The 25,510-nt window shown below is 52.9% G+C and overlaps 11 protein-coding genes across 11 annotated transcripts; 5 read left to right on the top strand and 6 right to left on the bottom strand.

Annotated features, from left to right (window-relative positions):
- Positions 1-3: 3 nt before the first annotated feature.
- On the bottom strand, positions 4-2,008 carry AYO20_07835 (hypothetical protein; the record flags this gene model as incomplete). The annotated part of the gene is made up of 4 exons (XM_022646119.1): positions 4-396; positions 454-1,059; positions 1,109-1,602; positions 1,666-2,008. 4 exons carry the CDS (start codon positions 2,006-2,008, stop codon positions 4-6), a joined length of 1,836 nt encoding a protein of 611 aa, XP_022497913.1.
- Positions 2,009-2,692: 684 nt separating this feature from the next.
- AYO20_07834 (hypothetical protein) lies at positions 2,693-3,250 on the bottom strand (the record flags this gene model as incomplete). Its single annotated transcript, XM_022646118.1, has 1 exon — positions 2,693-3,250. One exon carries the CDS (start codon positions 3,248-3,250, stop codon positions 2,693-2,695), a length of 558 nt encoding a protein of 185 aa, XP_022497912.1.
- Positions 3,251-5,623: 2,373 nt separating this feature from the next.
- Positions 5,624-7,742, bottom strand: AYO20_07833 (hypothetical protein; the record flags this gene model as incomplete). Its single annotated transcript, XM_022646117.1, has 2 exons — positions 5,624-6,106; positions 6,204-7,742. 2 exons carry the CDS (start codon positions 7,740-7,742, stop codon positions 5,624-5,626), a joined length of 2,022 nt encoding a protein of 673 aa, XP_022497911.1.
- An 828-nt stretch (positions 7,743-8,570) lies between these two features.
- On the bottom strand, positions 8,571-9,751 carry AYO20_07832 (hypothetical protein; the record flags this gene model as incomplete). The annotated part of the gene is made up of 3 exons (XM_022646116.1): positions 8,571-8,737; positions 8,789-9,322; positions 9,370-9,751. 3 exons carry the CDS (start codon positions 9,749-9,751, stop codon positions 8,571-8,573), a joined length of 1,083 nt encoding a protein of 360 aa, XP_022497910.1.
- A 1,686-nt stretch (positions 9,752-11,437) lies between these two features.
- Positions 11,438-12,393, top strand: AYO20_07831 (hypothetical protein; the record flags this gene model as incomplete). The annotated part of the gene is made up of 2 exons (XM_022646115.1): positions 11,438-11,492; positions 11,552-12,393. The coding sequence occupies 2 exons, from the start codon at positions 11,438-11,440 to the stop codon at positions 12,391-12,393; spliced, it is 897 nt and encodes a 298-aa protein (XP_022497909.1).
- An 818-nt stretch (positions 12,394-13,211) lies between these two features.
- On the top strand, positions 13,212-13,828 carry AYO20_07830 (hypothetical protein; the record flags this gene model as incomplete). Its single annotated transcript, XM_022646114.1, has 2 exons — positions 13,212-13,330; positions 13,381-13,828. 2 exons carry the CDS (start codon positions 13,212-13,214, stop codon positions 13,826-13,828), a joined length of 567 nt encoding a protein of 188 aa, XP_022497908.1.
- A 1,400-nt stretch (positions 13,829-15,228) lies between these two features.
- On the top strand, positions 15,229-16,191 carry AYO20_07829 (hypothetical protein; the record flags this gene model as incomplete). Its single annotated transcript, XM_022646113.1, has 1 exon — positions 15,229-16,191. The coding sequence occupies one exon, from the start codon at positions 15,229-15,231 to the stop codon at positions 16,189-16,191; it is 963 nt and encodes a 320-aa protein (XP_022497907.1).
- Positions 16,192-16,805: 614 nt separating this feature from the next.
- On the top strand, positions 16,806-18,905 carry AYO20_07828 (hypothetical protein; the record flags this gene model as incomplete). Its single annotated transcript, XM_022646112.1, has 1 exon — positions 16,806-18,905. One exon carries the CDS (start codon positions 16,806-16,808, stop codon positions 18,903-18,905), a length of 2,100 nt encoding a protein of 699 aa, XP_022497906.1.
- Positions 18,906-20,125: 1,220 nt separating this feature from the next.
- AYO20_07827 (hypothetical protein) lies at positions 20,126-21,409 on the bottom strand (the record flags this gene model as incomplete). Its single annotated transcript, XM_022646111.1, has 2 exons — positions 20,126-21,336; positions 21,400-21,409. 2 exons carry the CDS (start codon positions 21,407-21,409, stop codon positions 20,126-20,128), a joined length of 1,221 nt encoding a protein of 406 aa, XP_022497905.1.
- Positions 21,410-21,891: 482 nt separating this feature from the next.
- Positions 21,892-22,748, top strand: AYO20_07826 (hypothetical protein; the record flags this gene model as incomplete). Its single annotated transcript, XM_022646110.1, has 2 exons — positions 21,892-22,524; positions 22,605-22,748. The coding sequence occupies 2 exons, from the start codon at positions 21,892-21,894 to the stop codon at positions 22,746-22,748; spliced, it is 777 nt and encodes a 258-aa protein (XP_022497904.1).
- Positions 22,749-22,952: 204 nt separating this feature from the next.
- On the bottom strand, positions 22,953-24,709 carry AYO20_07825 (hypothetical protein; the record flags this gene model as incomplete). The annotated part of the gene is made up of 2 exons (XM_022646109.1): positions 22,953-24,008; positions 24,074-24,709. The coding sequence occupies 2 exons, from the start codon at positions 24,707-24,709 to the stop codon at positions 22,953-22,955; spliced, it is 1,692 nt and encodes a 563-aa protein (XP_022497903.1).
- Between the last annotated feature and the right edge of the window lie 801 nt (positions 24,710-25,510).

The raw sequence follows: 25,510 nt of genomic DNA, 5'->3' as shown, positions 1-25,510 counted from the left end.
GTGTTATACTAGCTCACTCCAATGCACTCCTCCTCTGGGTCCATGATCTCCAGGTGAAAATGCCTTCACATGCCGAGGCCCTTCACTCTCTAGGATGTAGCCCTTCTCGCACTTTTCGAACCGAACTCTTTCCTGCTGGAGCTCATAGAAGTCGTCGTAGCGTGCATCAAGGGCATCTTGCAGGTTGCCTACCTCGCCGTGGGGATGGAGTGTCTCCCACGGGTGTGTACAAGTCCGTCCTTTGCATGTCTTGAGAACCATGACCAGCGAATCCAGCCGAGAGATGAGGTGTTGTAAAGTGGTGACAGTTGGCGGAGTGGCCGGCGCTGTGGTCGGAACTTCGAAGATAGAAGAGTGATTCGAATTGAACAGATTATGTGTCTCGTAAGGATCGTTCTGGGAGTGAGTCGTCAGTATTGTAAGAGTCCCACACAAGACGCGGAATTGACATACCCTCAAATCATAGAGTTCGTGTTCACCACTACACCACACACTGTAGTACAGATTATAGTTGGTGCCGATCACTCTAAGTCCCTTGTAGGTGTTGTTCCAGTACATTGCACTCCCGTATTTGCCCTCTGCAAGTGCAAAGCCCCAGTACTCAATGTTCACATGCTCTCCGCGTGTGTCGACAGAGTCATCATCGAGTTGATTGGCAGTCAAAGGAATTATGCTGCCGTCGAAGTCCGATCGAATTTGCCCGCCCGCCAGAGACAGAAAGGTAGGCGCCAGATCCGTGTGGGAGGTTACAAGTTCACTCGACTTCCCTCTTGGTATGCCAGGACCACGGACAATCAAGGGGATATTGATGTCTTCTTCATAGCCGCACTCCTTGCCCGGCTGCAGACGGTGTTGACCTATGTGGTAGCCATTGTCGGTCGAGTAGAACACGTAAGTATTGTCGAGTATCCCATGCTCTTTCAAACGAGCGACGACACCATCGACAATCTCATCGACCGCTTGGAGGGCACGTAATCGGTTGCGATAGAACTCGTCGTTGAAATCAACGTTTGTCTTGTTCTGCTTGGGCAAAGTGCTGATCCAGGAAACGCCGTGAGGCTGCGTCCAAGTGGTTAGTTCATGTCTTGGAAGCGAGTGACAGACTCACCTCGTCTGGATTGAAGCTTGGAGTGCGCGGGATCACAGCATCTTGGAATAAGTGTTTGTGCCTGTCAGCCGGGATGGGGGGAGTGGTCGTGATTGTATGAGCCGAAGCACTCCCGTTGAACCAACTCTCCTCAAATTTGACATTGCTGTGAGGAGCATTGGGGGCAATTGTCAAGAAGAACGGCTTCTGCTCCGAGATGGCATCTTCCAGGAATCCATACGCCTTCCTGGCGAGGACGTCGGTGGAATACTCTCCCTCATGGCTGACAGGGGGCTCTCGATTTCGCTGGAAGCTGGCGTTTAGGTATTCATAGGTGTGAGGGTCCAGGAGAAAGTCGGAACCAATGAAACCGTTGACAAACGGCGAGTCGTAGTTGTTCACGCCGTGGGAGTTGAAGAGCTTGCCCGTATAATACGTGTTGTAGCCAGCATCTTGCAGCCAGACGGGAAGCCATGCCTCATTGAAGCCCTGGCTGACAAACTTGGGATAGCCACCTAGAGAGTAACGCAGTCAGGAGGTGTCCTAGAGGATCGTGGTATCAAGGGGGAGGAACAGACCATAGGGAGGATTGACATCGGTGACATTGGTGTTATGAGCTGCTCTCCCTGTCCACAAGCTCACGCGTGACGGGCAACAGAGCGCAATGGTGCAGTAATGGCGCTGGAAGAATGTGCCTTGGTCAATGAGGTGCTCCTTCACATGGGGCATATAAGACAGAGAGTTCATGCGCAGGTCCTGATCATCAGTCAAGATGAAGACAATATTTGGTCTGGAGCTGGACTGCGCATTGGAAGTGAGAGGTTGCTGTCCTCTGATTCCATGGCTGCGCTCCAAGTCGTTGGCCTGGCCGCTTGCTACAGCCGCCAGGAGCACAAGCAACGACGACCTCCACCAGACCATTGCGTCTTCCTCTGCTGGGGGCGATTTATTTTGTCTGCACCTAGGTCACTCCAGTTATATGAGGAACCATTGTTTCCGACACCTGCGCCTTCGCCTCAGATAAATCGCATGTGGTAATGGACTTGCTCATTGTCGAGACGACTGTTTCTGGCGGTGAGAGTGGGAGGTGCTCCCTCCGAGCTTGCGCCGGACAAGCCTAAATGCTCCTTTCCGGGCGTCAAGGGTGCTGCAATAGGCATGCTGGGTCCTTTCCTGGGGCTCACTAGGCTGTGCCTTCCCACCTAGAAACCCTTTTTAGGCGTGCTTGTCCCACAGAATGGCGTGATCAGACCACACCTCCCAATCCTCATCGCAGCTCTAATGACGACTTCAAATGGAGTCCATCTGATGCGAAACATACAAGGAACTGACTATCTTTGACTGGTGAACACGCAGGAATTAGGAAGATGTTGGTCATCAAAACTAACAGCATAGATTCGTGCGAAAATGAAGATGCGTCGTTATGCCTGATATCAACTTCTCCCCAGTGTCCAGTGCGGCCCGCGGGCCTCCTGCGTTGATTCTTTGTTTGACCAAGCACAGATTCCCTCCCCCCTCCCCCTCTCCAAAGATCCTTCGAGTTGTCGTTGAAAAGATTGTATACCTAGGAAAAAGGGCTCTGGTCCTCGACTCTATCCATCGTGGTCAAGTCTCGCTCGCCCCGCTGACAATACGCCCATGTGCCAATGCCTCAAGATCATCTTCATGTTCTCCGTACTCGCCCACAGGTCTCTTGTTCTTCTCCGTGATTAAATCCTTTAGCCATTTATTCTCCATTTCCAACTGATTGACCTTCTCTTCTAATTTCGCATTCTTGTCTTGAACCTGGCTCATCTTCCGTTCCAAGGCCTGCTCCCTCTGTTTCTTCTTCATGCGAAACCGTGCACTGGCGGCGGTGTTGCGTTTGCGCCTCTCTTCCTTGGCTGCCATCTCCGCTGCGTGGTCAGGGCTTTGCATGTAGTAGTCTAATCGACCCGGTATTTGCTGTTGATCAAGTCCGGCGTCGCTCGGCGACAAGCTGGAATAATAATGCGTATCGACATTGTGGTACCGCGGAGGGGAGAGGGGTTGTAGGATGTGCGTGGCTTGCGCCCCAGAATACTGTGGCTCTGTGGTTATTGCGCCGATATGGGCGATGCCGGCTTGTCGCAAGGCCTCAATGCCGGTGGGCAAGTCAGTATCTTTGATCTTGGGGCCGTTCATGGAATCATCGGTAACATAATTTTTGGGGGTGTCGTTGTTGGCGGAAACAAAAATGTCGACAAAAAGATAATGGGATGTCGGTGCCGGTAGACATATAATAATGCATCAACCCTGGCCGCCGTACAACCCCAATTATGGTTAGTTTATCAGCCCAGGCCGCTCGACTTGTGTCGACTCCGAAACTTACTGGCAGTTGCGGGCTGCATTGCTGTGCTTGTGAGGTGTTCACTTCAATATCTTTTTCTGATTGGGAACCCCCAATCCCAAGCCCCCCAATCGCAATCAGATAGCTCCTCGTGCTCCCGTCGAGGCCTGTCATGTGCGCTCAGATCTCGATAGCCCTCCACATTCGTTATTGGGGGGTTTCGTTCCTGATTCAGCCACTTCCTGGACGCCGCAACAGGTCAACAAGCGACATGTTTCGCCTGAAAGGGGTGCTGTTGTCTCGTTTCCCGAAATCTCCGGGTATCTCTGGTATCACCGCCGACCACTGCTGCCCCGTTCCCATCATCAGTTTGACGGCCAAGATGATGACACCAGTCATCTTGGGGGCGAATATTTATGCGATCCCTTTCAAGGACCAGAAAAAAGCCCATCTCGATTGCAATCTAGCTCGTGAAGCTGGTGCCGCGTGAAGTCATTGCTGCGCACTCTGGGAAAAGCCCGGGTGCTTCTGGATCCGAACACAGGTGGTTTCCACAGCGCAAGAGAGTTGCAGGCAGACTAATTTCCCGAGCCTGCGTTTTGAGACAGATGGTAAGGCAACGATGGTGGCAAAGTTGTCAATCTCGCTGCCATTCCTGATGATCAACTTACAGCGCTTGACGTCTCCTGTTCGACGTTGCAATAGCACCTACCTTCCAGTACACTTCACAGGCATGAAGAAAAACTTTGAATCCTGAGATCATACCGTCGTTTCGGCGAGAAAAGCATGTGCTTCGAGGCGTCACTCGTCTGCTATGAAGCCGGCTTGACGGATGCAGTGAGCTCGCGCCGCCAGTGGTGATTAGGGATGGTATCACCAACCTGGATCTGTGTGTCGGTCCCATATATCCCTCATTGCCTAGAGCAAAAATATCTTGAATGGTTGCCTGGGACAATTTTCGGGTTGAGGAACCAACCATTCAGCGGTCGTTCTGGGCCGATTTCCTGGAGCACAAAGGCAACGTTCGTCTCAGGCGATGACTCCCTTCCATGGTCGAGCAACATATTGGAAAAGAAGAAGACATCATGACAAAGAGTGATTCCAGATGTAGAGTTGCCTGGCTCTGGTCCCTCGACTCCAGTTCTGGGAGCTGGTGATGGCGATACGCCCAGTTTCATGACCCAGATCTCACACGTCCAACTCTCCTATAGAAAGGATACGTCGAGAGGAATATGATATGCTTGGTAATTGCATAGTCATGACTCAGTGAAAGGAAAACCTGTTGTTTTGTTCGGCTTCTTGAAGTCCTGGCACACGGACTAGGTAATCACATCGTTAGTAGCACAAACCCTTGGATTCAGTCTCATTTCCAAACATCTCAACGTCCTCTTTCGAGCGTGACGGCTCTAGGAAGGACTGCAAGTGCTTTCCCCGTACCCAGAGAGTAAAATTGGTCACACCCCGAGGTATCCAGAATGCTGGGGTCAAGTTTGCACGGATCCTGGGGCGTCCTCGAGATCTGATAGACGATCCACCCGGCAACATCCAGCGTGGTGATTCCCCCAGTTGCTGAACCAGCAACAAAGCATCAAATATTTCACACAGGAGGTCATGTCAGAGGAGAAAAAGAGATGAAGTCTAACCGGCAGTCGGCGGTGATGGCACGACCGGGACGCCGACTACCGATATGAGGCTTGGCACCGGAACGTGGTTTTATCCGGGGCCGGGAATCGCATTGTTTCCATCCTGACAAACCCCTTCTTCTACATACATACCCAGAGTATGTAAATGGGAGTTCGATCATCATGTTGCTCTTTGATGCCTTCCATGGCACAAGGTTGTCTCCTTGACCGAGTGGGCTCCCGTCAACTCAACCACCTGGTCTCTAGGCAATGTGCCTTCCGACCGTCAAGGGACCAGTAGATCCTCCCGACATCCGAGGTTGCAGATCAGACACGAAAACGGGCTTGAGACGCCATGTCAAACCGGCCATCTGAGTCGTATTCGCGCTGTGCTGCGACTGGTGTCTTGAGCAATTTCCTACTAGAAGGCAAGCTCCCAACGTCCGGTCGGTTCATGACATGCGGACGAAAAGATACTCTCTCATGGCGTGTCTAACCAGTTAATATGATCCGTCCCACCGTCTTAACACCGTCCCCCACAATGGCTACAGCCATTTTCTTCTATTGATCAAGATGCCTCTAGTCCGAACCTGAACATCGCCCAGTTTAGGACTCGACCGGCCTCACTTCCAAACCTTCGAGCTTACCAGTCTGTTCCCAAGTTTCAAGCGTCTCCATGAAACGTTGGATGCCCTCGCCCCAGATGCTCATTCTGGCGACTTTCATCTTCGCCTCCATCGGCAAGCTGTCCATGACTCCTTCTCCATTGAGATAACCAGGCGTACAACCCGCCATCCCCGCGAATGCGATGCTTCTTTTCAGCACTTCCCACGACCAGATCTCTTCCGCCTCCTTCGTTGGCTCGATTACTATTTTCTGACCAGGATGCTTTGCCTGAGCTTGGCTGATGATATGGGCCACATGGCTGGACATGATGTCGAGCGCAAAAGTCTGGTTCCCCGTTGCAGCTGCCTGAAACGGGCCAGGCATGAAGAAGTTGGGGAAGTCGTGTGTCATAGTCCCATGCAACGTCGCCACGGCTTCTTCCCACTTCGCGTCCATGTTTTTGCCATTCCTGCCGGTAATTTTCTGTGGTTCCTCGTTAGCCCGATGCAGAAACAGACGGGCCAGATGGCAGCGGCTCTACTGAGACCCAAAACGCTTCCAAGAAGAGAGCATGACTTACCATACCTGCACGGGACGCAGGGCTGCCGATTCCAGGGGCGCGAAAACCAGTACTGAAGATCAGAATGTCCAACGGATACTCCTTGTCGTCCACAACGGCTCCTGTGGCCGTGAGACGATCGACACCCTTTCCACTCGTGTCAACAAGCTCGACATTCGGAAGATTGAAGCACGGTAAATAGTCATCATGGAATGTTGGTCGTTTGCACCACGTCGTGTACCAATGCTTGAGCGCCTGAGCAGTCCTGGTGTCCTTCACAACCTCATCAACCCGTTGGCGGATTCGCTCGGCGCGGGGCAGGTCCACAGCGTGCAAACGTGCCACAAAGGCCGGGATCTCCTCCACCGAGGATGGCAGATCAGGCCCGCCAATCGCACCACGGTATGAGAGGCAGGATGTCGACTGGTCGTTGACAAGGTCTCTATCATCGGGTCGAAGGGCACCAGACATGTGGGCTGCCAAGTTGAGATTCCGCTCCCTCCACCAGCCAGGATGAGATGCAACGGTAGAAGTCCATCTGTCCTTGTCTGTGGCGCGTTGGCCACGTATGTCGACAGAGGAAGGAGTCCGCTGGAAGACAGTGAGGTGTCCGGCATACTTGGCAAGTTGCGGAATTGCCTGGACCGCCGTGGCGCCAGTCCCGATTATGCCCACTCGTTTCCCGGCGAGCCTGTCAAGGACTGGATTCCCCTCAGAACCGCCAGTGAGAGCATAGTTCCAGCGCGACGTATGAAACGAAGCACCCTTGAAGTTCTCGATCCCAGAAACGGCAGGGAGTTTCGGATGCAGAATCAGGCCAGATGCCGCAACGACAAACTCCGCAGTCACATCGATCTTCAGCTGAGAGCCTGATTTGTGCTCCTTGGTCATGCCGACTTTCCACTGGCAGCTAGATTCTTCCCAGACGAGGGTATTGATTTTGGCGCGGAACATGGCCGTGTCCGAGAGACGATACTTGTCTGCGACGGCGTTCAAATACTTCCTGATCTCGTGGCCGTATGCATACTTGTGCTCTGGGACGTAATCCATCTCTTCAAGAAGCGGAAGATAGCAATATGACTCTATATCGCACATCAACCCCGGATAGCGGTTATAATACCACGTCCCTCCCACACCTCCCGCCGCGTCAACGAGACGGATCTCCGACGCCGATATGCCTGCCTTGATGAGCTTGACGGCGAAGAGGAGGCCGCCAATTCCAGCCCCCAGGATGAGATACTTGACGTGCTCGCCGTCGTTGACGGTCACTTTTTCCGAGCGCTCGTCGATCCAGGGGTCTTCTCGATAGTGCTTGAACTCCTCCGACAGCGCCAGGTCCACGTACTGCGCATCGCCGTCCGGCCGTAGCCGCTTCTGCCGCTCCTCGTCGTACTTTTTCTGTATCTTCACGCCTTCTCGGATGTCAACGGCACCGGCAACTCGCGCACGGGTGGTAGCGCCGTTCATGGGTTCTGCGGCTGCCGCGTCGACTTTGTTATCTTGTCCCACCCTCGGGGCTGGATCGTCTGGAAGATCGGTCGTGGATGCGTGTCTGGCCATCTTGTTTCCCGCTGTGAAAGAGTGAAAGAAGTGAGTCAAGTCTCAACTGACCCGGTCAAGCACAGCGGCTACGCAGTGTCTCGGAGACGAGGATCTGAGGGGACCCTTAAGAAACAAGCGACATGCTCGGCTTTGTGAGAAGTTATATATGCATTGACTGTGTAATACGGCCCCTGTCATGGGGAGAATTGGTTTCACAAATGGGTTGCCTGGGCGTTGGCATCCCAGTCTGGGCTGTTCAACCTCGAAACTAGACATGGAAGTATGTGTATTCCACAAGATTGACCGGATGAAGTGAAAGGGTGCAAAAGCGGCCCGGTGACCCGCCCTTTGTGAGATGACCTTGGGGCATTTGTATAATTATCAAGTACGGAGCCTCCAATGAGGGTGGAGAATGTGTCGATCTGCTTCTCATGGGCAGCCACAATTACGACGACAGATCCTGTAATGCTGGGCAAATGAGCACCCCGTAGAGCCAGATCACTGTTTCACATCGAATGCGAATCAACCGTAAATATCGTTTGGCGTGTGTGCTCATAGAGAGAACACTGGGGCCCCTTGCCGAAGGATCAATCAACTGCTGACGGCTTAGGCGAGGCTGACATATATTGTGGTATGCTGTGTCGGATCTGACCCGCGAAGTAGCGACATCTGGACGGAGTGATCGAGTGGCCCTGCTGTAGATAGCTGGAAATGGAGCATGTGACAATACAATTCGCTTTCACGCGTGCAAGTTCATGCGTTGAGGCCGACAGAAGCAGAGGAAGCTTGTGTTGTGTACCTTAGGCATCTCACCACATCTCCATAGACATGTGCCTCGAGAGTGTCCTACCCTTGAAGTTCGATCGTCTCCCGGACTATCTCTATGTTCGGTTTTGAATACACTGCTTGTAAAGATCGGCGGACGTATTCCCCCGAAGTCACGGGCTGGAATTTTGGCGGCTGATCGGACGTGACAAATTGTTCAAGAGCCTTCAATTCCGCCTCCTGGTTTGCTGTAGAAAGTAAGCAGATTGCATTGAGATGACTGATCTGAAGAAGCTCACCTCCTAGAAAGAATGGGACCGAGTATCGGTCTCGCCTTGAGTGGTTGAGTACTCGGTGCATGGTGGACACAAAAAGCCCATTGGTGAGCATGGCCATGGAATCCCCGATGTTGACCACAAATGTACCTGGAATGGGTTTCGCTTGGATCCACTGTCCGGTATTGGACAGGACCTCGAGGGAGGGGATATTATCCTGTAAGAGGATCGTCAAGAGCTCGTAGTCTGTGTGAGGACGAATCGACGATGGCTCTTCTGATCCAGCAAGTACTCCAGGGTAATGTGCCATCTTGAGAATAGAGTAAGGTTTAGTAGCCAGGTGGTCGAATGAGTTCTCCTCCAGATTGAGGCCGAGGGCAAACATTCGCAGCAAAGCTCGACTCAACACGAGGACACGAGACATGTATTCCTTGACGTTCTTCTCGTAGCCAGGAAGACGCTCCTCCGGCGGCCACCAGTTGTCGCCGTTGTTCTTTGGATTAACAGCATCGGGGTCAACGGCGGGTTCGTAGCCATAGTTGATACCTTCGTTCAATTCTAGAAAATGTCAGGAATGCTCAGTCTTAGGGGGTCGTGGGACGTACTTGCGCCTGCAGGTAGACTAGGGTCAAGATTGATTGGGTAATAGCCATAGTAATGCTCATGCTTTTCTGTGTCATATTGCATTTTTTCTTGAAGACTCAGTTCATGGAAGAAGCGTTTGCATTCTGAGAAGATGGTTTCGATGACTGTGTCCGGAACACCATGGTTACTGACATAGAAAAAACCCACATTGGCTGCGGCATGGCATATCTGTTGTGCAACAGCCCTTCGACGTTCTTGATCGAGATGGTCAATATCACCAATATCAATGACCGGAAGGCTGAAGGTGGCTTCGGTGCTGGTTGGAGAGAGCACCTTTCGCCATCCTAGCCCGGTTCGGACCTCCTGGTAGCCGTTGGGGGCAGTTCTGATAATGTCCGTCATCGAGGGAATGGTATACAATATCGGCGTCCATCAACAACCTGCGAAGTCAACCTCTTCATTTATCTAACATGTCGTGCATGTCTTGCCTCGACCCGGACAAGTCCGCGGAATGAAATATAGCACAAGCGAGGCCCAGAATGCCAGGTTATCGGATTGTGTGCACATGTCCGTGGTTGGAAGCTTTGGCTTCACTCGATCATCATGATATGATAATGAATGGCCCGAGGTCTCATGTGATACCGAACCGACTGTACCTAGCAGTGTCTTGCCGCGAGCATCTTGTCATACGCCAGGTCTGATCTGTACGATGTAACACTCGATGGGTCGTGGTGGCACAACTGGAACGTTTTGAGGCCAGGCTGCGGATTTCATCCTCCACCAACTCGAAGTAATAGCAGGTACTGTGGCTTTTTGGGTTGGTGGCGCCCGCCATTGGCATAGCTGGTGCATGATGAGTGCACAGCGCAGCATGCTTGGGCAAATTGAGACGAAACTGAGGGGGGAGACTGGAAGGCGCAGAATGTGAAGTGTCGAATATGTCAAGGGCTCAGAGACCACAGGCTACCATCGGTGCAAGCCGCGGAGCCTAATTAATGGTACCGGGGGTCATTTAGGCATCACTAGCCACGGAACCAAGCACCTGGGCAGCACCAGCACCAATTATTAGGCCCGCACCACCTAGAAAACAGGCTGGAGTTTCTTTTTACAAGTGTCTCCTCCCAGTAAACTCTTGTTTTCCGTCGCGAACCTCGTACAAGTAAGTCTGTATCACAACAATAACCGCGGTCAACACACAACTCGCTTCAACTCGGCTCCTCTAACAGTAGAATACGTCGATCGATTGGCGAAGGATGCATACCATCTTCCCTCCGATGTGCATGAAACACCGGGATTGTTGACGAGAACGCAGGTCCACGTGTATCGTGTCCCTCGAACCCGCCCATTGTTTTACGACGCGCTGCACAAAAGGGGGATGCACTGGTCAATAATCGTCAAGGCAGCTATGAGCGACGATTGCGATGGCTTCGCCTTCTTAGTCAATCGAACGACTACCCCATCCTCCTGTCCTCGGTACCTCCTCTTCCAGCCACAGATCCATTCCTGTGGATTCTCTTCCAAGCCTACCGTCGTTTGTGGACAAAGTGAAACTCGACTTCAAACAGGGCTCAAGGGTGTTACGATTGGTGCTTCAGATGAGCGAGCCGCAGCCAATCGCCAGGCTGATCCCCGCATGCCCCTTGACCGCTGGAACAAGCTGCGACACTCGACGAGGCTGAACCCCTTCACTACCGTCTCAGCCTCGCCCTTCGCTGTTTGATCCGCATTGTCTTCTTCTGTTGATGTGCTTGTCGATTGGAGTGAGGTTACATCTTCCACCAGCACTTCATTGGAAATTATCTCGTGTCCATCCAGCCTCATGACATCTGGATTGATCTCCGGCTGGAATCCATTTGCTAATAGAAAAGGGGTTTCTAAGGTAGGATGCATCTTTGATGCCTGAGTGCACGATTTATTCAAATACACGGTGTATCTCGCAGCTTCTCGTTACTTTATTCCATCAACCAAGTTCTATTCTCTCCTTCTTTCTATTCTTTGCTCTGTTCTATCTGTTCATCTTTTGTGACAACATTTCACATTCATTCTATCTACACAACTGCCGGTTCAGTTCAGCGACATATACTCAAAATGATTTCAAACACTCCTCCAAGATCTTCCTCACTTGTATTTCTACTACTCAACTGTAAGTATATTTCCAACCGCTTCCCACGATAACGACACGCGCTGACACTGGACACACAGTGGCTCTGCTGGTTCTCGGCCAAGGTACTCAATTCATCACTGGTCCCTGTACGAGCGATGCCGACTGCGCCTCCAGCTGCTGTGGCTTCAACAGCGGCCTGTGCGCCGGCCCTGTCATAGCCCAGACGCGTGATGGAGGATGTGGCTTTGGTGACGCGCAACCCAATGACATCGCAGCCCAAGCCTTCTTCAGCTCACAAGCGGCCGCAGCTGGTGCGACGTCTCCTGCAACCGCCGCACCTGCCCCTGCGGCTGCCACTTCCTCTCCCCCCTCGTCGGGATCTGGCAACGGTAACGTGGGCACTGGAACGCAATTCATCACCGGTGCCTGCACCAGTGACGCAGATTGTGCATCAGGATGTTGCGGCTTCAACAGTGGAAAGTGCGCTGGTGCCATTGTCGCCCAGGAAAGAGATGGCGGATGTGGATTCGGCGACGCTCAGCCAAATGATAACGCTGCACAACTACTTCGTGGAGGACAACCCACCTCGGCTGCTACCTCTGCGCCGGCTCCGGCGAACACTGCCTCCACTGCCAACACTGGTACTGGCACAACCAGTGGCTCCAACCCACCCATCGATAGCAGCATCCCGGGCTCTCAAAACGTGGGCAAAGCCGACGCTTCGCAATTCATCACCGGGCAATGTTTCAGTGATGCAGACTGCGCTTCGGGATGCTGTGGGTTCAACACTGGAAAGTGCGCAGGGGCAATCATCGCACAAACTCGAGACGGAGGATGTGGATTTGGAGATGGGCAGCCAAATGACAATGCGGCCCAGGCATTGCAGGGTGGAGCAAAGAAGAGGAGAGGCATTGCGGCGGTGAGGGAGTACATGGCATAATCTGCCGAAACTTTACGACGATGATGATGTGCATATCCCCCACGCAGGTAGTGGCAACAGGCAAAGCATTTTCAGGATGGAACCAAAAAGAATTGGGTGCATATAAGGTCTGCAGACCTTTCGAGGGTTCGACGTGTCTGAGGTCCTTCTTACATTTGTCTTTGGCGGAGAACAATACCCTTTTTAAGAATTCAAGCGGCTATAATAGCAAGATGCTTTTCAATTCGTTCATGGACAATGCACCACTTTCTTCTTCTCCAGGCCACACTGGTCCGGTGTCCCGTTCCAGAGCAAATAGTACTAGAGGCAGCGTTCTCATGCCCGGACTTTGACCGTGCTGCGCCTACCTCGACCCCAAGGATTACCATGTCGATATCCGGTAGGGATAAGTCTTTGCGCGAGGCTGCGTCAGTGGCCAGGGTTCCATCATATAAATCCCATTGGTTCGTGGCATGTCCTTATTGGGATTGTAGGAGAGCGGGAGGACAGCGACGGAATCGGAACAACCACGCAGCCACGCCAGTAACTGAGGCACCCTGGCACCTGGGCATGCTAGCCCCTGAAACATGGGGTGATATCCTCACCAAGAGACTTCGCAGATTCCGTTACAAAGCCAGAATGCTGTCTGCTCCCGGTCCCGTCACGCGTGCAACGGCATCGGCTGATTTCGAGACAGTCAGGTGTCTATTGGAGTTCGGCGCAGAGCATGGAGGCGGAAATCCAGAGGCGGACGATAAAGTCGAGGCGATGCGAATTGCGGTTGAGTTAAACGATCTGATGGATCGTCAAACCTTTTCCTAGCCAATGGCATGAAGCCCATGGGATGGGACTTTGTCAGCGCGGTCAAGCAATGCTCATACACGATGCTCGAGCTCCTACTGCTAGGCGGCTATGATACTAATGCGTGGGTCAGAGATGATTGGCCTCCTCATCTGCCGTGAGTAAAGGTCTACATTGCTGTTCTTACGATACCTTGCCACAATACAGTGACACATTATTCGACCCGGAGCTTGTGAGGTGGCTCGTCGAACACGGTGCGGATCCGAATGCTCAGTGTAGATACGATATCACACCATTGTCGATCGCAGCTGGATCGGCCTCGAGAGAAGTCATCGAATTGTTGTTCGAGCTGGGCGCCTCCGTGAGGCGTGGTCAGCCGCTACACTGTGCCGTCAGAGCCGACCGTGAAGACGATGTCGTGGAGCTCCTCATAAGCAAAGGTGCCTCACCGAATGCACTCATGTTTCACGATCACCCGGTGTCGGTCTGCCAGTTCGAATGCCTCGGTCTTGGAACACCATTACATGAGGCTGTCCGCCAGCGCAACGACAGGCTGGAACGGCTCCTTCTTAATCACGGCGCGAATTCGCAGATCAGGGACAGTCTGGGAGAATTGCCGCAGGTCAAGAGGTTCCCTTTCAGGACTGCCCTCTGAGTCGCCGAACACCGTACGCGCTTCAACAACGCTTCGCGACCCAACTACCAAAACTATGTCCTATGTTTTAGCCCTTCAAAATCAGAAGGACCAAGGACAAAGGAGTTTGCCGCCCGACATTACCCTCATATGGAGTCTTGTCTACTTCCTCGCAGTTCTTCTCCTGTTCGTCATGAGCACTCGAAGAGACGCTACTGGACTCTCACGAAACCTGGATGCCGGAGTCAATCAGTCGTCGTGATCTCGTATGATGGAGTCATCGGCGGCGATGATGATGCTTCCGCCTTGGGCCTTTTGCGATGCGAGGTCCAAGTAGAACGGTCAGTATTGGACCAGGACTAGATGGAGGATGGCTCAGATCATGTAAGTGAGCCCTGTCCAAACCTTCAGCGACCTTCTTCTGTTATATTCATCCGTCAATGAGGATTCAGGATACAAAGGGGGCGATAACATTACAAAGTCCGCACCACGGGAAACAACCAGACTGACTCTCAGAGAGACATGGAATAGGGATAAAAGGGACAGGTGGACGGGAGGAATAGTATGCAGTCGGTTTTTACGACCGTGGAGCGATAGTCAACGAAGAGACCAATAGTCCGTCGTCGAGGGCCGAGACTACTACTACAATATACCGAATAAACCGGCTCCCTGACATCTCTGTGACGAGCGGCGTCTTCTCGTCCAATGCGTAGAGACCATATACCGTGGAGGTACTATTGATTGATAGGATACTCTGTCACTAATTGTAGTACCATCATTTCCTAGGACGCGCGGGTCAATTATTGGTCCCAGAGGCCGCCGTATGTTATGTATACCTCATTGAGTAGTGTAGATTCGGGTACGGCGGGCGAGGGTGGACGCGGTAAACCGCACGTGCTGCCAAGCAAGACCCTTTTTCTCCCGGTGATAAAGACCTCGTTCGGCCGTTGTCGTGTTAGCTCCGACTAGACGGGTGGCCCGTTGGCGCTCTGGGCCGTGGTCCTGGAATGGAGAAAAGCTGGAGATAATGGACATTTGCGACGACGACCGACCGACGGACCGACTGACTGACGTGGTCAATACCTTGGGTGCCAGAAGAGGGAGTCGTGCAAAGAAATAAAAAAAAACCTGGCGCCAGGCTCTTGCTCTTTGTCTCAACAAACCTGAACCCGAATTCTGAGCTCGGGGTATAAAAGGTAGCCAAACCTGCACGTCAGAACCTATTCGTTTTTTTTTACCTTCGACCAAAGTCCCCAAAGAATCAAACCATCTCTTTCGACAGACGGTTCATAAGAATGGAGTATCAAAACCTCGGTAAGAGCGGACTCAAGGTCTCCAAGGTCATCCTGTGAGTACTCACGACCCAGAACCATCCACAGACTGGAGGAGGTGATGCTAATTCGGGTTGGAACAGGGGCGCCATGTCCTACGGCACCCCAGAGTGGCAAGGTTGGGTCCTGAATGAAGAAGACTCGTTGCCCCTGCTGGAATATGCGTACAAGGTCGGCATCCGGACCTGGGACACTGCCGACGTGTACAGCCACGGTCGATCCGAGCAGATCATCGGCAAGGCCATCAAGCAATACAACATCCCCCGCGAGCGCCTGGTGATTCTGAGCAAGTGCTACTTCGGCGTGACTCCGGACACCCCCGGCGGTGGCATTGCCGCCAGCTCGGTCAATGACGGCGACATGCTGAACCAGACGGGTCTCAGCCGCAAACACATCCTCGATGCAGTGGATAAGAGTGTCGCGCGGCTGGGCACCTACATCGATGTCCTCCAGATCCACCGTCTCGACCGGTCGGTCCCACGCGAAGAGATCATGAGGGCGCTCAATGATGTGGTCGAGTCCGGCAAGGTCCGCTACATCGGCGCCTCTAGTATGGCGACGTGGGAGTTTCAGGAACTGCAGAATGTCGCCGAGAAGCACGGGTGGCACAAGTTCATCTCGATGCAGAACTATTACAATCTGATCTACCGGGAAGAAGAAAACGAGATGATCCCTTACTGCAACCACACGGGCGTCGGTCTGGTGCCATGGTCGCCCGTCGCACGCGGAGCCTTGGCCCGTCCTTATAAAACCCGAGACACTCTGCGTGAGAAGACGGACTCCTATCTGAAGACTGGGATCCGCGCCAAAGAAGACAAAGTCGACGAAGAGATCGTGGGGAGGGTCGAGGAGGTGGCCAAGAAGATGGGCAAGACCATGGCCCAGATTGCCATTGCTTGGTGTCTGAGCAAGAAGGACGTCTGCCCGATTGTGGGCTTGAACAAGAAGGAGAGGATGGACGAGGCAGTCGAGGCGTGCAAGATCAAGCTCAGCGACGAGGATATCAAATACCTCGAAGAGCCGTACATGCCCAAGAAGAGACAAGGCTATTGATCTGATCGCGTATGGTGACGTGGGAAAAACCCCCCCTTTTGACAGAAGCCAGACAGACAGTGTCGTCCTGATTGAAGACTCTGATCACAAAGAAGTCTCCTGCCTGGCGTATGTGACTCTCGGATCAATTTCCTTGAGAGCAGAACAGTGATTCCAGTCCGTTGCCGCTTGGCGGTTGTCACGTTACCTCGCTGTCGTTGTTGTGAAGTGAAGTGATGTGAAATTGGTCCTGTCCTCGCTAAGTATCACGAAGGCTGTTTGTCTTTGCCTTACCCTCACTTTCACTCCCTGCCTCCGTCGCACACCACGAAACCTACCTTTGGCGCACCGTGTTCTCCGAGCCTTCGGTAAGATTGCTCCTTCCCTATTCCGCGCCATCGCCATCGGTTGTATCGTTGCTGCGCGCTCCTCTTTCATCGCGCTGACCTGAGAGACAGTTTGAGGCGCGAGAGTCAAACGTCCACCGCCCCTAGACCCGCGCGTTCAACCTCTTCCCTGGCCGTTGGTCTGCCTGGGAGACTCCACAAGGTCACATCTTGCACCGGATCCCTGTTCTGCTGCAAAGCCTCACTCGTCAGCCCTCAAGCCGCGCGAGCTGCGGTGCAATCACAATGATGAGTAGTACCTGGGGACAAGGCGCTGACAGCGACTCAGATGGTGGGCTGCGAGGTGATGGAGTTGATCCCGCACAATATCGCAAGGGCAACACAGGCACTGGCACTGGCGGTAAACCTCGTCATGATCCCACGCCCAGTCTCGCCTTTTTGAGAAGTCGCGCAGCAGCTAGACGACTTACAAATTCAGCCGAAGCTAGCAAGGCCACACCTGGTGCCACTGGTTCTGCTTCCGCAAAGCCACAAAAGTTCATGTCAGCCACGAGCAACAAATACCACAAAGCGGTGTTTCCTAGCATGAGAGTCCCTGTCCACATGCGCGAGATTGACAAGGGTGCCCGCCACGGACGCCAGTCCAACAGTGGTGTTACCAAAACCAAGGCTGAGTCTGTGCCTGTCATGTCGGTACAATGCCCCATGCCTGGTGGTACAGTAGTTACCGAAACCACTGATCCTGTGCAGAAGGTCAGCTGGGGTCCAATCTCCAGGATCGAAGCGAGCGAGGAAGCACGCGAGTTGATCAGCCTCTGGCGTGATGCCGTGAAAGACGCAAGGAAAACAAAGGCAAAAGGCAAAGGAGAGGATGACAGCGACGACAGCGACCAACCAGACAAACCCATGAAGACAAAGAATGCAGACAAACGTGGCAATGCTCCCAAAGTCGTCGCTGGCTTCCACGGCGGTGGAGGGTCTGGGTCTAAGGACCAGCAGAACACCTACGCCAACGACGACCTGACACCAGCAAATGCCTCTCAAGCGGAAACTGAAGCGACCACAGACTCTCAACGCTCGCGTGGCTTCATACAACCTCCACCTCCCACACCTCCCGACACCATCTTCCACAAGACACACTCAGTGGCAGCAGCGCTGTCAATGCCCACTCTTCCGAGTCTCCACCGCATCTCTGAACCACAGCTTGTTGAACAGTACCGCCTTCAGCATGCAACGGACCCGGAAGCCTTCGAAAAAGAAACCCGCGCCATCAAGAAAGGACTTGTGGATGCCAAGGTTGCGAGGGGTGGAAAACCGAGACTGTTGAAGAATGAATATACCGTTGAGCTGGCTAGTCGTGAAGATGCGGAAACCGCGGAGAAATGGGTCAGAGACCAGGGCAGGACCTTCGGGATCTCGGACGTGAGAAGCAGGGCGAACAGTACGTTCACGACAAGCGACGCAGCGTCCGGATCTGAGGAACGAGCTTTGAAGATGAGAGGTGGAGAAATAGAGATGGCAGAGTTGGCGACTGCCGAAAGTGAAGAGAAGGAGGGTGAAAAACAAGCAAAGGTCGAGGACACACCCAAGCAGAAGCACCCTGCAGCTGTTCATGACCGCAAGGACCGCGCCATATCTGCAAACCCACAGAACAAGCAGAACAGATCCCCACGCTCGGCCAAGTCTGCCAAATACAGCCTGCTCAGATCCAAGCCAACGCTCCGCAGCGTCAGATCTCAAGTATCTCGTCTCGACCTCTCAGAGCACGTGAGCAAAATCACCACGTATGGCACCGTGCGACATCAGCACTCGGTCAAGCGAGAGGCCGGGGACCACGGCGAGAAACGCACAGTCAGAACGTGGATCGAGGTAACCGAAGTTTATGAGGTGCCGACGTCCAAGTCACTTACCTTCAAGGATGTGGTGGCAGCAGTGGATGAAGACGCGGAAGATTGTGATAGTGATGGAGAGGGTTGGGAAAGTGAGAATGATGATGGATGGAGTGAGGATAGTGGCGAGAGCGACAGTGACACGGCAAAACAGACGGGCAAGACGAATCATCACAAGTCAAACGCCAAGTCGCAGGGCAAACCCAGACCATCGATTGCCTCAAAGAGTCAAAAGGACGGGTACGAGTCAGACTCCAGCTCTGCATCCGCTGCGTCCTCGACCACTTCTGATTACGACAGTGCATCCCATCCTGCCGGCGTGCGCCTGTCAGGTCCAGACTACCATGACCCCAGTGAGACCGATTCCGAAGCACTCTTTCATTCCCTCTCACGGTTTGGAGAGGTCAACGCGTCGAGCATTTCGCAGGTGAGCCGCGATTTGAGGGCATTGATGGCCGGTCTGAGGATCAATGGGAAATTGAATATGCACGAGGCTTGAGTGGACAAGAAGGAAACGTAACCACCACACGAGATGGCAAATATGACAGTCGGACCGAGAGATAAGAGCGTGGCAGAGGAGACATTGGTGTTGTGCTGATTGAGGCTTCGTTACACATCTTCGGGTATGGTGACGACCATTGCAACCACAGGCGAAAGAAAGAATTGAATCAAAGGTGGCTATGAAAATGGATGAGCGAGAGACAGTTGATCAAACAGGAGCTGAAATCAACGAATTGGGCTGGGTGACTATTGACAAGGACAAGCGGTATGGAGCCGGGTACATTGAACGAATGACTGGCTGAGAGGGATTCGGCAGGGGGAACGAGACATTGACACAAGGCGAGAGATGGCAGCTGGAAGCTAGGGCTAGGGTGTGTGCTAAGATTCATCACGGAGACACAGTGACATGGACTGGTGTGGCTCATTCAGATCAGCTTACCTAGATAGCTAGGTAGAAACTTGGGCTCGATAATGACAATTGCAGGTGAGAAACAGCAACGGATATTCCATGTGCCTTGATTGCGATTTGCCAGCAACCTTACCTAGCTACCTGACCTAGCTAGCTATCCATGTTTGGTTTGGATTGATGCTGGCATCTGACAAGTCAGATCCATCAGATCGAAACCGTCTCATCGAGAAGTCAGTCTTGTATGATATTCACTACAAGCATGCCAATGTATCCAGCAAGTACAAGTACAAATACGGTGAGTATGTACCTGCCGGGGATACCGACAGTACACCAGCTACACGTACAAGTCCAGTCCAGTCTCGTTCTCCAGTGTCCAGTAGTATCCCTGGTTTCCACCAGTGCCGGAGACACACAAGTCCTTGCTAACTCGCATTGCGCCGCCATAGAGGAATACACTCAGAGACGCGCCGAGGCGGTGGCAGATAGCTCCCCCCCACAACTTCCAGAGTCGAAAAGTAGCTTGGGGAAAAGACCACAAGGCCTGGAGGTATGAAACCGGGGTTGTACATAAGTGGCCATGCATCTTCAGACCTGATCGGATCGTGTTGTTCTGCTTTTATTTTTCTTTCCCTATTCTTGCGGACCCGGATTCTAATATTGTACTTTGGTGGTATATTTTAGTATTTCTCTTGTACTACTCGGCGACCCATACAGCAGCCATGCCCCTATAATTTGTTAGCGGAGAACTCAGAAGACACAGAAAAGGGTGGGGGGATGAAAGCAAGAAAGCAAGAAAGAGAAGAAAACACTTACATTCCCGTGCCCACGCACATGCTCGTCACGCCAATCTTCTTGCCCGTCCTCTTCAGCTCCGTGAAGAGGGTACTCACTTGCCGGGCGCCAGTGCAGCCTAGGGGGTGGCCAAAGGCAATGGCACCGCCCTTGGGATTGACCTTCTCAAAAGGCAAGCCCAGTTCCTTGACGCACCAGACACATTGGCTTGCAAAGGCCTCGTTGATCTCGTAGATGTCCACATCATCCTTGGAAATACCAGCCTTCTCGAGCGCCACGGGGATAGCCTTCCACGGCCCGATACCCATGAGCAAAGGCGGCACACCAACCACAGAGGCTGCCACAAATTTTCCCAGGATGGGTTGGCCCAGACGTTCAGCGGTGCTGCGTTTCATGAGCAGGACCGCAGCGGCACCGTCGGAGATCTGTGAAGCGTTGCCAGCATGGATGGAGCCATCCTTTGCGAAAGCGGGACGAATCTTGCCCAAGGACTCGGCCGTGATCCCTGGTCTGACACCATCGTCTTTTGTGACCGTCACCGTCTTCTCTTCCTCGGTCTTGGGATCGGTGTATTTGACGGTGATGGGGGCGATCTCCTCGTCGAAGAGGCCGGCTTGTTGTGCTTTGAGAGCCTTTTGGTATGATGAGGCGGCAAATGCATCTTGTTCAGCGCGAGCAATCTTGCGGTCCTTTGCCATCTGTTCTGAGAGGACACCCATTGGGACCTTGCAGTTTGCGGCCTGCATGTGGTTTTCCAGAAGATCGGAGAATTCAGTGACCGCACCGGGTCCGTACTGGGAAGACATGCTCTCAACACCTGAGCCGATGCCAATCTCGATCATGCCGGCTCGGATGGCATTGGCAATGTCCACACATGCCTGCAGACCAGAGGAGCATTGTCTGTTGAGGGACTTGACAGCGGTCGATTCCGGAAAGCCAGCAACGAGAGCAGCTGCGCGGTATTCAGTGGCACCACCTCCTGGAGCAAGCACGCAGCCCGTGGCAATGTCCTCGACAAGACTAGGGTCTATCCTTGAGCGCTCAATGAGGTTCTTGAAAGTGAGTGCCAATAGGTCCGCGGCGGCGGTGTCCTTCAGGAGACCTTTGCCGCCTTTCGTGAAGGGCGTGCGGATGGCACAGGTAACGACGACGTCGTCGGGCGATTTGGAGAGGATGGACTGCTTACTGCCACCGAGGTGGCTTGAAACCTGGGAGAGGCGGGCTTGTGCTATAATGCCAGAGTTTCACATGTTAGTGACACGAGGACAGATCGCACGGAGGGGTTACATACCAGCAGACATGTTGGCTCGTAGGGCAGAATCACTATGAAAAGTAGCAAAGGAAATAAACGTGAAAGGAGTCAAGATGAGAAGGAGAGAACGAGAAGAAGAGGATCAAGGAGTGTGGGAAATGTCTGAATGATTTATGATCACTGAAGTCACACGGTCCATGTAACCGTCTTCAATCTGTTTCTGGCAATTTTCTCTGTAGCATATGCGTTTGTTGGATTGCTTGATGCCGAGGCATGTGCGTGTTGCAGCGCAACAACTACGAATGAGGTCATGGATCGGTCACCGGTCACTCCGATGATTATTATTGTAGAACCACCGGAGCCGTTGCCTAATTCAGGTGGTGCGAGTATTCATATGCTGACCGGAAAATCTATTCTTCCGACTGCATTTTCCAAGACCTCGTTCGTTTTGTGCTCAACCGACAAGTTCGTCGCCCATTGCAAGCTTCAGCACGCCTGCACTCGCGATATTCCCCTCGCCGCATTACAGATATGGCGGCATCTGCGAGAGCCTCTCGCGCTCTGGTCTTCATGAAGCATTGTCGGCGCACTTCCATCGTCCCAAGTAGCAGCCGCCATGCTTCATCCCACGCCGTTTCTTCTCCGTCGCCATACGCACCCTCAAACTTCACCCGCCAGGTAGCACCACCCTCGACTGCATCGTCACCCAAGCCGGACGCATCCTACGACAGCTTCCCATCACCCTCCTCCTCCTCAGTTCTCTCCTCCCTCCCCACCCCACGACCGCTCTATGCACACCCAAAGTCCCGCTCCCCGCCTCCGCCGGTCGAAATCCCAGGCACCAGACTGACGCCGTACACATGGTTCCTGTCGCTGCTGGGCATCGCGCCCAAGCCGTCCGCGTCGTACACGCCGGCGCCCTTCCGCGTGACCAACAACCCGTATCGCGCGCGCAAGAAGTGGCCGCCCGACTTCCGCAACCTCGACCCCAAGCAACAGTTCCACTTCGAGAAGACGTACAGGAGGAGGGCCGCCTTGAAGTGGGCGCGGCCCAGGTGGAACAAGGCCATAAAGCTGCTACAGCAGACGTTGATCACGGCCACAATCATCTATTTCGTCTTCATCTGCGAGCCGAGTCACGGGCAGGGCACGCCATTTGACGGGGTAAGAGGGAGTTTCCTGCCCTTTGCCTTTCTCTTGAGGGGATTACTTCTGGATAGCCGTGCTAACTCATTCTGAAACAGTTTCGGATATGGTTCTTCGATAAGCTGGGAAATTTGGGTCAGTTGCCTGAATCTACTAGAGAAGAGGCGGATAAGTTGAGCGAGGAGGCGAAGAAAAGGATGAAGCAACCTGCCGAGGTCTCTCCTCAGGCCGCCACATCTTGAATGGACGTGGGCTTGAGCTATCTATGCTTTGATGTATCTACCTTCCATATCTTTATGTAGCGCCAGAACCCACCAATTCCCACCCAACATCTCCCATCCAGTCGGCTGCGAGGAAACACATGGCAGCGAATCGAGACTTATCATGTTTCCCCCTTTACCACACAACATCCCAACTTCCACACCGATCGAGAAGAGGTCTCAACGTTACGCTTTTCCCAGTCCAACAAGCACCAGCAAAGCCACATTCATCACTACCAGCACAAGCCAGATGATCGTAGCAAGGATCGTGACAATCCAACCATTCCGCATATTCACCGCTTCCCCGTTGTTGTCCGTCCTCACAGTCATGATGTGGCTTCGACAGGTGAACCAGAGGAGGGGGGCAGTGACAAATGGCAGGATGACACTGAGGCACACTTGGCTGGCAGTCAAGGCCGAGTTCAAGCCCTCTTTGCCCACTGCTGCTGCGATGATGATACTGGGGACGATGCTGATGGATCGGGTGATCAGCCTGCGTACCCAGGGCTTCACAGTCCAGTGCAGCATGCCCTCAGACACCATCTGGCCCGCCATGGTGCAGACGATGCCAGCAGATGTGCCCGACAGTAAAAGGGCCAGCGCAAAAATAGTACCTGCCGCCTTGGAAAGATTCTTACTGAGCAGGTCGTGGATGCCAAAAAGATCTGCCTCTGTCGCCTCTGTTTCCGGATAAAGCGACGCTCCTGAGACAATGAGAATGGCCGAGTTGACGAACAAGGCAAAAGTGAAGAGGGAAGAAGCAAGCTCCACGATCGAGTACTTGAGACAGGCTCGGATAGCATAGATGGAGGGCACGTATTTCTCCTCTTCATTGTCTGATTCCTCGCCCGCGACAATGTGCCCGTTCTGCGTATCGAATTGCTTTAGACGTGGCTGCACAACACCAGAGCCTAAAAAGATAGAGTGAGGCATGACTGTTGCTCCAATGATACCGCAGGACAAATAGACACCGTTTCCTTCAACAACTGCCGAAGACGGAAGATAGCCTTTAAATACTTCTCCGGCACTGGTGTCTTTGATGAATGAGAGTTGTATACAAAAGCATACCATAACACCAAGGACGAGGCTCATGACGAAATACTCAAACAGACGCAGGTGCATCATAGAGCCGTTTGGACGGTAGAAAAGGAGAAGAATCAGGACGTCCACCAACGTTATTGCACATCCTGCAATCAGAGGGATGTGCAAGAGAAGATTTAGGGCTATGGCTGAACCGATGACCTGGATGATTCAAGGTTAGATAGATATCAACAGAACAAGCCGCTTCAGCAAAGAGCCTGACTTACCTCTGCAATATCTGTTGCTATAATGGCAGATTCCGCAAACAAATAAAGAACAAGAGTTAACCACTTGGGCAAATGTTTCCGACAATTTTCAGCCAAGTTGAGCCCGGTGACGCTCCCTAGTTTGATGCAAAGAGATTGCAAGAAGATGGCAAACAGATTGGACATCAGGATGATGAATAAATGAGCATATCTCGTCGCCGCGCCTGCCTCGACATCCGTAGCATAGTTTCCTGGATCGATGTAGGCAACGGCAATGAGAAAACCCGGACCCACGAATTTTGCATACTTTTGCGCTGTGTTTATAGCCTTGTTCAAAAAGGCACTTGGGGAGCTGAAGAACTGAAATCCTCGAGGGTGGGTTTGTTGAAGGGCCGCTCGCTGCTGCTCCAGCGGATCAACCTTGACAGCGGTGGGTGATTTGAGGACACGGGAGGGTGATTCTGGACTGTCGACAGGCATGACCCGAATGTCTTCTTGGGCGTCATTATCCGGACTTGACTCTGTGCGTCTCTCTTCTCTGAGATTCACAATCCCATTGAGGTCTGCTCTGGTCGTTAGGTCTGAGCTCAGGGCCTGCGGGTTCTGGTTCCAGTCCGGGTGTGCTTCGGTGTCGTCTGTGCGTGAGGGGCAATTCATGATGATGACGCTGTCGAAGAAAGGTCTTTTTGGGCAGAAAGGAAAACAAAGAAGTTGAAGTGAGGACAGTATGAAAAGTATTAAATCATTTGCTACCACCCTATGTGGCCAATGTGACTATTGCCCCTTACACGGTTTCTTCCGATCATGATTTCTTTGCGGTGAGGGGAAGGAGTGACGAAGCAGCCGGCGGTGGCACAGCCTGGCGTAAGCAGCTTTTCTTGGAACGGACTTGGTCAGGCTTCAAGCTGACCAGGAATCGGTCTTCTGGCAGGAATCGGGAAGGTCTCGAAGTGTTTTTATCTCTGGGAGGACTCATGTAAGATCGCTGCTCGGGAGTGTGTGACGATGGTTCTCAATCCAGCTTGCCAGGTACACATTTGAAGCAGTCGGGTGCGGAAGAGGAATTTCCCGGGAAACACGAAACGTGGAACTTGCTGGATTATGCGACGAAAAGTGTTCAAGAGCTGAGACTTGCGGGGGAGAGGTTAGGACATGATTATTTCCTGTTGTCCGTCATGTTGTCATTGTTCATAGACTGATGGGATCGGGTTGAGTGATGGTGATGAGGGAGGTGGGATTGACATTTCGTCGTCACGCCTTTTGCTCGAGAGCCATACCAGTTCAATCCAGTGAGCTCCAAGTACCAGAGTACGGAATACTCGTACAAGGACTGGTCTTAGGCGGCTAGTGCCTAACGATAGGCGCTGCACCGGGCGTGCCCCAGACTTTCCAAGCCCAGTGGCTTGCTTCTGGGCTCTAAAGGCCCGCTAAACCCCTTGGCTCCTTCCATCTGACCCC

This window comes from Fonsecaea nubica (genome assembly GCF_001646965.1).
Source record: "Fonsecaea nubica strain CBS 269.64 chromosome Unknown Scaff57, whole genome shotgun sequence".
NCBI lineage: Eukaryota > Fungi > Ascomycota > Eurotiomycetes > Chaetothyriales > Herpotrichiellaceae > Fonsecaea > Fonsecaea nubica.
Note: the sequence above shows the minus strand (reverse complement) of the source record. Positions and strands in the feature narration are given on the sequence as shown.